General features: G+C 41.0%; 1 protein-coding gene across 2 annotated transcripts in view; it reads right to left on the bottom strand.

Moving 5' to 3' along the window:
• Window positions 1-1936: 1936 nt before the first annotated feature.
• KLHDC10 (kelch domain containing 10) overlaps window positions 1937-11855 on the bottom strand; it is a 34410-nt gene continuing 24491 nt past the window's right edge. For both annotated transcript variants that reach the window (XM_018565851.1, XM_018565856.1), the window contains 8 exons: window positions 9975-10196; window positions 8681-8835; window positions 6748-6896; window positions 6539-6623; window positions 4785-4851; window positions 3872-3919; window positions 2672-2811; window positions 1937-2529 (listed from right to left, as the gene is read on the bottom strand). In XM_018565851.1, the coding sequence (XP_018421353.1) occupies window positions 2320-2529; window positions 2672-2811; window positions 3872-3919; window positions 4785-4851; window positions 6539-6623; window positions 6748-6896; window positions 8681-8835; window positions 9975-10196 (1076 nt within the window). In that variant the 3' untranslated portion in view covers window positions 1937-2319. The remainder of the gene's footprint in view (window positions 2530-2671; window positions 2812-3871; window positions 3920-4784; window positions 4852-6538; window positions 6624-6747; window positions 6897-8680; window positions 8836-9974; window positions 10197-11855) is intronic.

Raw genomic sequence — 11855 nt, 5'->3', positions numbered from 1 at the left:
GTGGCTAACAACAAAATGTGAAAGTTCAGTTTTCCAAAATGTTCATCTAGGGGAGGATTCACGTGTTACAAAATGAATTGAACACCCGACTGTAACGTGGTAGAAGGCAGCGAGTTACAGTACTCCATTTTAGCATTTACAGGTTAAGCAGCAATGACAAAAAAGGAAGCCAGAACATTCGAGAAAAAAAAAAAATAAAATACCGGTACATATACTTGACATCAACAAAAGAAGCATGTGTGAGTAATCCCAAAACCAGTTGCCAGCACTGAGGGATTGCCAACATCACTAAAGAGAAAAACGCTAGGAATTCTGGGAAGCATTAGCCATTTTGGTGCCTGTTCATTTTGAACCTCGTAATGGAAAACGTTATTTTGCTTTATTGGTAAGCCTTTCTATATAGTGCATTGAAAGTCAGACAGTATAGCCAGATTACATGTCCTGCCTTCTAGCCACAGGAAACTGGAAGCAGGGGCAAATTAGTATTTGGTCTCTTATTGCTAAGGCTTGAATGACTTATTAGGGGTTGATGCAGTAATGGATTGCACACCTCTGTAAAGCTAATTAAAAAAGGCACTAACATATGAAAAACATTCCAAACACTCAACATGCTACAGCAAATGCAACAAAAGGGTACAGTGGGTGTGTATTAAAAAAAAAAAAAATGGAACAATATAAAAATGCTTACATGGTTGACAGTACTTACTGCCACAGGTCAGACTGTTTGAATTTGAATCATCTACAAAATTGAGATCCTTACACTAGCCAAGGAGATCAAATGTTTAAACATACCAATGGTAATACATCAAAACCATGGCACCATCCTATATAGATTATAACCCATATGTTGCTCTAAATATCTCTGCAGATGTTAGGACAATGGCGCTCTTCAATTACACTGCAGTGTCTACTGTATAATAAAACCATAAAAAAAATTAAAGTACCACAATATGTGAAATGACGACAACAGTATGATGGCACTTCATTTATCAAATGCGCAGCTTATACATTCAGACAAAAAATTTAAAATTTAAAATGTTATTTGCTGGTGGTAGTAATAAAAAGCCACGTCATAGGTACAAGAGTAACCTATTTTTCAAAGTTGGTTTGCACTTCAAAGTAGTTCAAATGTATTTCTATATATTGACAATTTAGGTGAGGAAAAGCCAACAGTAGCTGATGAGGCCATGTAGATTTACTCAATCTCTCCTCCATTTGCTTAAGTCGTGAGACAGCGGCAAATTAACTAAAATCTAGCCGCCATCTGATAGCAAACACCATGTCCACAAAGCTAAAGGATAAGGACAATACTGTAAAATGCTAGCCATACCTGTCCTAACTCGCGGGTTTTTTTTGTCCAGCAGCTATGCAGACAAAGCGGAGCATCATTACAGTACAAGCAGGTGTCATGAAGGTGTGTTTTAAGTTAATTTCCACGATTTATATAAATGTGTGGGGAGAAATAGAGCAAAAATGTCCATGTCCCAGATTCACACAGTTTTATGGAATACACAAACATCGATCAACTGGGAAATTAATCTCCTGAAGGTTTTAGGAGCAGAAGCAATTAATCAAGTCAGTTAGAGGCCTTCCTTATTTCCTGGAGCAGCTTTAGCCAGTTGTGTAGTTGGTTGAAAATCTGTAGTGCCAGTTTAAAACAGAATAGGCAGCATAAGCATGACATTTCTGCAGAAACAGAAGACCAAAAGATTACACTTTCCATTCTCCAAGTATCATTTTGTACATTCAGTTTTCAGGTGTAGCCAAAATACTTCTAATAAAGTCTGACGGTCCTTGTCCAGAGGCAATATTCCAATTTTTAAATCCCTACCATTAATGGATCCCAGGATGGGGTTTGAGTGTCTGGGTGAACACTATTGATGATTTGGCATGAATTGCACAGAGTACACCTGCAGCATGATGAAAGAATGCTGGAGCAGCCATGATGCATGGTCCTTATGTTATGCAGCCACAGTGACACTAATAAGAGTATGTTGTTTACAAAGTACAAGGCCAAAGCAAGATATTAAGAGTAGCATCCATGTAAAACAAAAGGAAAAAAATAAGTTAAATATTTAAAAAGTACACGTTGAAGTATGAAGAATCTAGAAGTTCTCTTTGAAAAAGTCATGATGGCCGGTAAAGATGAAAACAATGACTGATTTATACGCTGGTCTAGTTAAAATGTCAAACGGATCGAAGGCCACAGATACTGAGTAAGGTCCAGGCATCCAGATCTTGTTAGCAGCGGGCATCCAGGGAGAGCCCCTAATTCATCCCAGAACTCCAAAAGGCAAAACCGAGGAGCATGTGGCTTCTTTATTTTAACCTCTCAATAAGCCCCTGTGAGAGTCCGAGCTGTAGAAGCTGGCTGGTGGGAAGGTGAGCAAGCTGGGGGAAATATTTCAGCAAGTTCTCCCAACACAGTTCTAAGAGGCTGGGGACTACAAGCCAGATTTTAAACAAGGATCCAGTCCTCTTGTTTTGTTGGATATTAACTACACCTCCATGGATATACATACAGCCAGCCTAGAACATAAAAATAAAAGGTGACATACCAAAGCTATGGCACAGGTTACAGCAAAAGTACTCTTGCTGGATATGGTTACATGACACATTCAATCATTAGCAGAAAAAAAATGAAATAAAATGACACATTAGAGGGACGTACCGGGGTAACTGCTGCACAGTGGAAGTATGCTGGTTCAGGCATCAGAGCGGGAAGCTTTGTCCACTGAAATGTCAGCAAGTTTAGCTTCCACAGATCCCCCAAGATTACCTCTCCATTGTAGCCACCGCATATAAACACTTCTAAAAAGGAAGAAGACAGTTCACCAAATATTAGCTAGATTTCCCATTAAACCGGCTGGGTATGTTGCAGATCCCCACCCCCCACTGGTAAATGTAGTAATACAATTATTTCCTCTAGAGACAAAAAGGTGAGGTTGCTGGAGCCTGAACTGCATGTTTGCAGTGTAACTAGATCTCATACTATAATGCAGGGTAGCAAGATAAATATTACCCATCAGGTTCTCTTATGTTTGTACAGCTATCCACTAAGGCCAACAGGACATATTCAAATTTTGATCGGATCTGTATACAATGACATGCATACAGACGTCATTAACCCTAGTTTATTAAATATACAGATTTGTATTGCCGTTTGTGACCCAGTCAGGTGATATGCACTCACTTGCAGTCGTCACTAGCACATAATGCGGGGAAATCTTCCTTCCCAATAGGGACACAGACAGCAATAAAACCCTGACAAAAGGCCTAATCTTTACCTACCCTATGCAAAAAAAAAAGATTTTGTCTGCAGCCAATCGTACGGCAGAAAAACATTAGCGACCCTGTCACCAACTTAAAAAATTGCAGTTAATACATGTACAATACATGTGATCTATTGTGTTTCTATTATGTTAATCGACCTGTAATGCACCTTTAAAATTTTCAGGAAAGTCAGTTCCATAGCACAGCCCACTCCCTCTCCTCTTGTGGGATCATACCATTACTGTCTGTGTTAACCCAGCTACTCTGCCCCTCCCCTTAAACCCCTACATAACCTTTTTATGTAGCTGCCAGAGAAGTGAAGGGGAATATAGCATCATTGGATGACAGCTCTGAGTCTGCTGACATCACATCCAAGATGGCGGCACTTACCAGAAGTTTCAGGACTTTTGGGAGGTCTACACAAGAGAGGTTTTTACAGGTAAAGAACATACAATACATTAAATACACATATAATCATATAAGCTGAAATTAATGATCCAACTACAGGGGCTCTTTAAATTCGATTACTGCCAGATAGTTCAGATTACCTCCCTGCAGCTATTGAACAGTGTTAAACCAAAAAAAAAAAAAAACTCGCCATGTTTTATTTGGACACAACTATGACATCTTCTGGCAGCTGGAAAACCTGGAAGAACAAAAGCAATCAAATAGTATTTGGAGCTCCTTTGCAACATTAAAGTTGACCCAGCATTAAGAAATAAAAGTAAACCCGTCATAAGCAGGCCACCACTACTGCATCTTTGTTGCTTGGCTGTCATGCTGACCTCCTTGTTTCAGTACTTGGTCACCAACCTGAATGCAATATGAACAGGTATGCAGGTTTGGAATGTCAGAGATGTCAACCAATCAGCTTTTTCTCTTCAGTTTATTCAGTTAAGCTTTAAAAATGAAAGAAGCAGATTGGGAAACTTCTTCAGCTGCCTTGAGCAGTGTTGGGCTTCTGCTGTGCTGTCTCAGTTCATGCATTGCTATACACCGTAGCCTCCCATAGGTGGAAACTCAGATAGCTTTGAGTTAGGGAGCACACTAAAAGAAGCGCATTGATGCGGCAGTGTGGCCTTACAAGTATTTGCAAATGTATGCAACTAAGACATCTGTTTTGAATCAGAATTGTTGAAAAAGTTCACCTAGATGGAAAATGTGATAGGAAACCTTTGCATAAAGTGGTAGTATAAGCCAACATTACAGAGTAACCAAACTCACAACAGAAATCAACTCTTTACAGTCAGCCGGATAACAGTACCAAATGTTTGCGTCGTGCGGGGAGGTAGGGGCCGGGCGTCGTGCGGGGAGGTAGGGGGCGGGTGTCGGTCGTGTGAGGTAGGACATAGCGTTCTGCAGTGAGGTAGGGGCGGGTGAGGTGAGGCAAAGGCCAGAGTTCTGCGGTGAGGTAGGCGTTGGTTTAGAACACCCACCTTGTATTGGCTTCTTCTAAAGCTCGCTTAGATCACAATACACATTTGAAGAACAGAGTGCAGCAATAAACCTACCTAGATTTTCATGTGGTTTGGTAGGAATTTCCTCCCAGGTATTTGTTTCAAAATTATAAGCATGGATCTTTTTTGAAAGATGTTGAAGACAAGGGGTCCCCACCACCAACAACAACATTTTCCCCTTTTTCAAAAGTCTTGCGATGGTTGTAAGGTGTGTGCCCAGCCTTACAGTAGATTCAGTGTTGGGACACTGCAGCTTCTTAGCCTGATTAAAGGATTGCTAAAAACAATGAGCAGGCAATGCCTAAAGCCAAAGTTCCTCCAAAATAGCAAAATGACTGCACACTACAAGTAGTATTTCTGACAACAGTTAAGGTGATAAAGTCAAAATGTTTTCAAGTTATTTAAAATGCTGATGATATCACTTACAATGGATGCTGCTCCTTAATGTCTAAGAGTTTGAGTTTTCTGCACAATCAGCTGGTCCCTTGGGCATTGGCCCAGGTAGCCTGGTTTAGGGTGGCTCCTTTGCCTTGCAGGGTCCTATGGGGCCATCCTTGTGTGCACTAGTAAGCTGCGTGGGTCTCTACAAACACATAGGCAAAGCATGGCAAGCCACACCCCTCCCCCCTTCCCTCTTTAAGCTAGTGACTGGACAACTGCTGTACTTTGTGATCTTGTACCGGACAGGAAGCTCAGGGAAGACAAGCTGAGTTTTGGTCTAGGGTGTAAAATAAAAAAAGATCAGATAAATAGCCTTTGAAAAGCATATTTATTGGCTCCGCAATGCATACATTTGATTCAAGATGGTTGACCTCCTAACGCCCATTTTTTATGTTGACCCATGCTCCATATCTTTTTCTTTTGATATTAATAAAAGGCTTTATGCTTTGTGTGTGGGAGTTGATTGATGTGCTTTCCACTTCTACTCATTATGGGAACCACGCTTAGCTTGAAATCTGCTTTCTGCTGACCAATGATACAGTTTTGGAGGGTTTGTTTTATGCTTGCTTATTCTGTGGAGTATTTCCCAGGTAAATTCAAATACTTTGTGACTGTGCAAGAACCAGGCGTTACTTGTTAATTGGTTTTTTTTTTTTCTGTAATGTACAAAACTTTAAGAAAAATTAAAAAATAAAGATACATTTCACCTGATCCTCAGTCCCACAGCGCTGACTATTCACCTCTCTCCCCCTCTGTGGAATGTCCCTCATGTCCAATGCAAGTGAATGGACGCTATGTCGTCACAATTCCCTAGACCACCAGAGCCTGGGGGAGAAGAGGCTGCTGAGACCAGTCTATCAGTCAAGCATGACCAATGATCGGGCAAGTACATCTTTCTTATTTTACACACTAGACCTAAACAAGCACTTAACCCCAGTGCAGGGGTAGCCCCACTGCAAGGGTTAATTTTTTTTCTGCCTTTAGAGTTTGCCCACGTCATCAAAATGGAGCTTATTCACACACACACACACACACACACACACACACACACACACACACACACACACACACACCAACACACACACACACACACACACACACACACACACACACACACACACACACACACACACACACACACACACCAAGATTTATGAACCCTATGTGGCAGTGTGGCCACCCCTTATTACAGGCACATTTGAAATGGAGGCTTGACTTGGCGATAGCTCTTTGGCCTCAGTCCGTGTTTTCAATAGACTGCGCAGAAAGTGAAATAAAAATATGCAGCTACGTGATCAGAGTTACATTTTTCTGTGTTTCACGTTTTAAGTTTTAACAGAGTCTAGGTTGATAGAAATAATAAATACCTTATCTAAGGAATATGCAGTCCAAGATGTTCCACCACCTAGTACATAGATCCTTTGACCATCATGGGCAATTTCATGTCTATACCTAATGAAAACAATGAAACACAAGGTCAGGTGCACTCATCTCCCACATAAAATCTCTATTGCCTTTCTAAGTAGTATAAGATTTGGATTTGCATCACCATAGAATATACTGTACAGCCAAATACCTTTCTTCCGGCAGGTCACACGGTGGGTTGTTTGGTTTAAGCTGAACCCATTCTCTGGTGGAGAGTTCTAGCCTGTGTAGATCTGTACTGTAGATATAACCAGTTGTTCCTCCAAATACATATAGAAAACCATTAATAATGGCCATTGCCTGAAATAGATAACGGAAAATAAAACGTCCAACATTTCTCAGAGAGTAAAGTAATAATCACAGGCATCATATCATCTCTGCATCATATTTTTGGACAAACAGGAAAAAGACAAACCAGGTTCAATTAGCAGACATCTCAACTTACCTATGTAAGAATAAGTACCTGACCTACAACCGTGTTCAAAACAAATGTCCATTTCCTCAATACAAGGACATTTTCTCATGTTTTACCCATTTAAAAACACCAAGTACAGAAAGTACCTGTTGATCTGATAGACATCCAGTGTGATCTTAACTCCCTGTTTGGTCTCGTGACAGTGTCTTTGCTGCAGTAGTATCCCAACCAGTGTTGCTGGACTACAGAACTCATCCGATCTCCTGCTCCTTTGTCCTACTTCAAATGCATACACAGAGTTCCTTCCTAGCAAAATGATGCTACTACCTCGACTCCAAGAGCCAATCCACACACTGTGTATAGGCAAAGGGCTCTTGGCAAGATGCACTTTTTAGGGGTCTAAGTCAATAGAAACTGAGCTCCCAGCAGCTGCCCTGCAATAATTTTACAAGCCTGGGGAACCCTTCACAGGGTTTGAAAGACTGCAGTCCTCATCCTAAAAACACGAGGGGAGGGTGCTCTGTAGTCCATCAGGACATCTTGGAATTTCAATGCAGGAGGGCAGTGTTGCAAACTTACTAGTGTGTCTGTGTCTTAATTTTTCCAAGATATAAAGCATTGATTTCACAACGTGACTGCCTAAATAATATCCGACACTATTGTTACCCGAGCACCTGGTTTCTGACTAGATTTCAAGATGAAAGCATCTACTGGAGGGAAGCAGACACAGCACGGGAGGACAGCAGAGCCAGGAAGATGGTACAACATAAAAAAAAAGTACTAAAATAGTGTGACTGGCTTTAAATCACAGTTTTTGGAAAGCCTCAATATGCTATAATTACAAGTGTATTATTTAGTTTATTATTTGTAACTGCTTCACTCTTGTGTTCTAAAAGCACTCGGTCACAAAGAAAAGCACCTGTGTTCTTAGCATCTAATGAAAGTAGCCATCCCTTGACTCACATGCTGCATAGTTGTTCCAGGGATGTGACTCAGTGAATAGGAGTAGCTTTATTTCCCCAACACTACCCTGTTTCCCCGAAAATAAGACCTAGTACAATTTTTGTGAATTGCTAAAATATAAGACCTACCCGGAAAAAAGACCTAGTTGTGACCATTCCCAGGGCCGGTGGTGGCATAAGGGGGAACTTGAAGAGCAGCAGGAGAGAATCATCGGTGCCAACGAAGCCAGCGCTAGAGGAAGCGAGGCGGCACCAGAGGGAGCAGAGCCGCATAAGCCGATGCTTCCTCTGAAGCGCCGCCTCCTGTCACAGGCGGAGTGATACCAAATGCACTCCGCTTCGCTCATTCTGGTTACCAAATTGCTCTTGGAAAAGTACGGCACCCCTGATTACCATATTTTTGTACATGAATACATATAGACTTTTCTACATGAATAATTGTGGATTGTTGTACATTAACACAAAAATAAGACCTACCCCGAAAATAAGACCTAGTTGTGTTTTTTTGAGCCAAAAAATTTTTAGGCAGTGTCTTATTTTCGGGGAAACACTGTAGTATATGGCACACAAGTTAAGGGAGTTGGTGCTTCCATATGAGCCGGGTCACATATAGAATGTCTTATGATAGATTCCTTTCAAGGTAAATCTAGTTTATGAAAAATAACACAACAAAAATCATCATTAATGAAGATAAACTCATAACACACCTGTCCATAAATGCGGTTGGGTTTCTTTCCTTCACAGTTAAGTTTTTCCCATCTCTTATACTTCACATTACAGACATGAACATCATTACCATTGCTCTCGCCGAATGGGATGCCTGTGCCTCCAAACACCAGGAGGTTGTAGCCATGTAAAACCACTGGAAAGATAAAAACAATGCTGTTAGTTTACCTTGACACATGACAGGGTTTAAAACATTTTTATTTTTTTAATAAACAATCTGATATTACAGGTTTTTGTCATAAAATATCTAGTATTACAAGTAACCTAGTTCTTTCTTTAACCTGGCACACTATTAATATAAACAGATTTGTCCATGACAGACGCAATCTTAAACAGCAGCACTAAGGTAACACCTACAATGATGGCTGAGAACACACATGGGAAGAAAAGATTAAAGCAGAACTCCATCTTTGAACAATGCAAGTATATATACACAGGACCCCTGGCAAGGCCACATAATAGGTTGCAGTAATACTACAGTGTACTATAGTGTCTTCCGGGTCTCTGCTACAGCTGCAATGCTGAGCAAATTCACTGTTCAGTTAAAAACACAGAGTAGCTCACTGAGTGTAGCGGCCAGTCAGAGGATGCCTAGTATTTGTCTCAGATTAACATAAACACCTAGAATATTGCTGTGTGCCCTGCATGAAAACTCAGTGGTAAGCATAATGTGCCTGCCCCTCCTCAGGCCCCATTTCCACTGCGCGATTTGCATATTGCGCGATGCCGCGTTCAAGCTTGCATTGAGCAAGCTTGAATCGCGGCTAAATCCGCTACAAAAAGTGTCCTGCTGTAGCGACACACGACCCGCGACAGCAGGACCCTTTGCCCCATTGGATTGCATTGGAGCGCGATATCACGGGAATTACTGCGCGATAAATCGCTCAATGTGAACGAGTTCTCACACCGAGCGATTTTTGCAGCGATATCGCTCATATTTCCACGCGATATCGCTCTATGTAGCTTCTCCAATCCATGTCAATGGAGCTGTTCACATCTCGTCGCTCAATATCGCTTGTAGCTCCTACATGACCCTTTTTTCGAGTGATTTCGCTCCTGATTGCATACAGCCCAATAGGAAAAAGTTGCGCGACACGTCGCTCATATAAAATCGCGCGATTTTCATGTCGCTCAGTGTGAATGGGGCCTTAGATAGCAATGGCATGCTGAGGAGGAGTCAAACATTGTTCGTTCACATGCGTATGACTGTATTTTTACAGAATGGTTTATGCTGTATAGATGGAAACATACATACACCCCCCCTCCAATACTCACATGACATGGATGCAAGTTCTCGCGGCATATAGCCATCTGTACCCATTTGATGCCATGTTCCTGTTGCAAAATGGTATCGCCAAAGCTCTCTAAAAAGAGGGTAGTCTTCATTTTCTGGCCCACCTGATTCATCATAGTCTGGATTATACCCACCAAACACATATAAATTAGTATTATCTGCCACACATCGGTGCCCACTTCTTGCAGGGGGTGACCTCCGTCCTAGAACACACAAGCACAAGAAAAAAGGATCTTCACGGAGATGGAAGTTAAAGTAGTACACAAATATTTTTACTGATAACCGGCAGTTTCAATAATGAAGACTAGTTTACAAAACTTTGAACAGTGACAAACAAGTAAGGTCTTAGGAATAATTTCTTGACATAACTAGAAGTCAAATGGTCTTCCTCTTATGGTAAACAGATTTATGAAGAGAGGTTGACAAGCAGGGATCAGACTGGTGTCTACTAGATTCCTGTATGGTAAAACAAGCTCGTTTCTCATAGAAGACAAGTCAGCTCCGGAAAACTGGGGAAGAGCAAGGGAAAGCCAGTCTTTAACCTTGAGTAATGAGTGTTGTATTCTTAGGAGAGCAGCTGTACAACTACACTTTATTTTCTCATGAAAAACCTATAATGCTTCATAAAGAAATAACCACCCCGCTTTTTCATTGTTAATTGCTATGGTTTGTATACCTCGTATAGAAAACATGATTAGGACACAGAACAATATTACATATGCAGTATCATTTGACTGATAATCGCTTTTTTCTTTGTCTCTGCCTTTTCCATGTAATATTTCCCACATGCATCACTGTCCCCATATGAACCTCTTACCAAGCCACCCCCTTTTCCAGTTGTAAACACTGCTAAACATTGCCAAAAATATACAGGCTATGAAATAGTTTTTTATCTAGTTGTAAGCTTGAGCCTTATTCCCAATACCTTTAAAAGGGTATGAATGGCAATTATGCATACAACTATTGTTTTGCATTGAAAAACAAAAAAAGAAAAAACATTTTGAAAAGTTGTATAAAAAAGGAAAATATTAAACATTTTGGTAAACATTTCATTTTAAGAAACAAGGTTTCAGACATATGTGAGGACTGCAGAGTGCAGATTTACAGCTGTGAACCAAGACCACAATTTCAGAATCTCAGGGTACACACACACAGCTGAATGAAACAGAAAACTAGTCAGAGGAGGGACACAACCCACTCCTAAGTACAGAGATGCCCTTCTCCACGCCAGTGTAGTAAAGAATCATTATTTCATGCAGTTCTCAACTTTCCTTTCAGTTTAATGACAGGCATGTATGTTCACCACCATTAACCAGTGTCACATACATATTATGTATTATATATACACTGAGTGGCCAGATTATTATGACCACCTGACGTTTGTAGGCAAATTAGCTATAATTAGCTATAATTTTGCGCTGAAGTTGCTAGAGCGCCAGACCATTATAAATAGGGAAGCAGGTTGTTTACCACGACAGTAGAAGTGATTTGTTTCTGAAGATAAGGGTAAACAACGCGATTTAACAGCCTTTGAACGTGGGATGATTGTTGGCGCTCGGAGCCATGGAGCGAGTATCAGCAAAACAGCAGAATTTGTTAAATGTTCAAGAGCAGCTGTTGTTAAAGTGTTTAAAGACTAGACTGTCAGCCGAAAATCTGGGTCTGAACGTGCGAATTGTGGCCGTCAGCGACTAGTCAATGTTAGGGCAGAACGGAGAGTGGCAAGACTGGTACAAGACAACAGAAGGGCAACAGTGCAGTGTCAGATTCCTCGCATCACCTTTCAACATCTCGTGGAGTCATCTTGTGGCCCAACAAAGTACTGATGGGGTGGTCATAATAATCTGGCCACTCAGTGTATA

The sequence above is a fragment of the Nanorana parkeri genome, unplaced genomic scaffold (assembly GCF_000935625.1).
Source record: "Nanorana parkeri isolate BGI_ZX_2015 unplaced genomic scaffold, ASM93562v1 scaffold26, whole genome shotgun sequence".
Lineage (NCBI taxonomy): Eukaryota > Metazoa > Chordata > Amphibia > Anura > Dicroglossidae > Nanorana > Nanorana parkeri.
The sequence above is the reverse complement of the archived record's forward strand: the minus strand, read 5'-3'. Positions and strand labels throughout refer to the sequence as shown.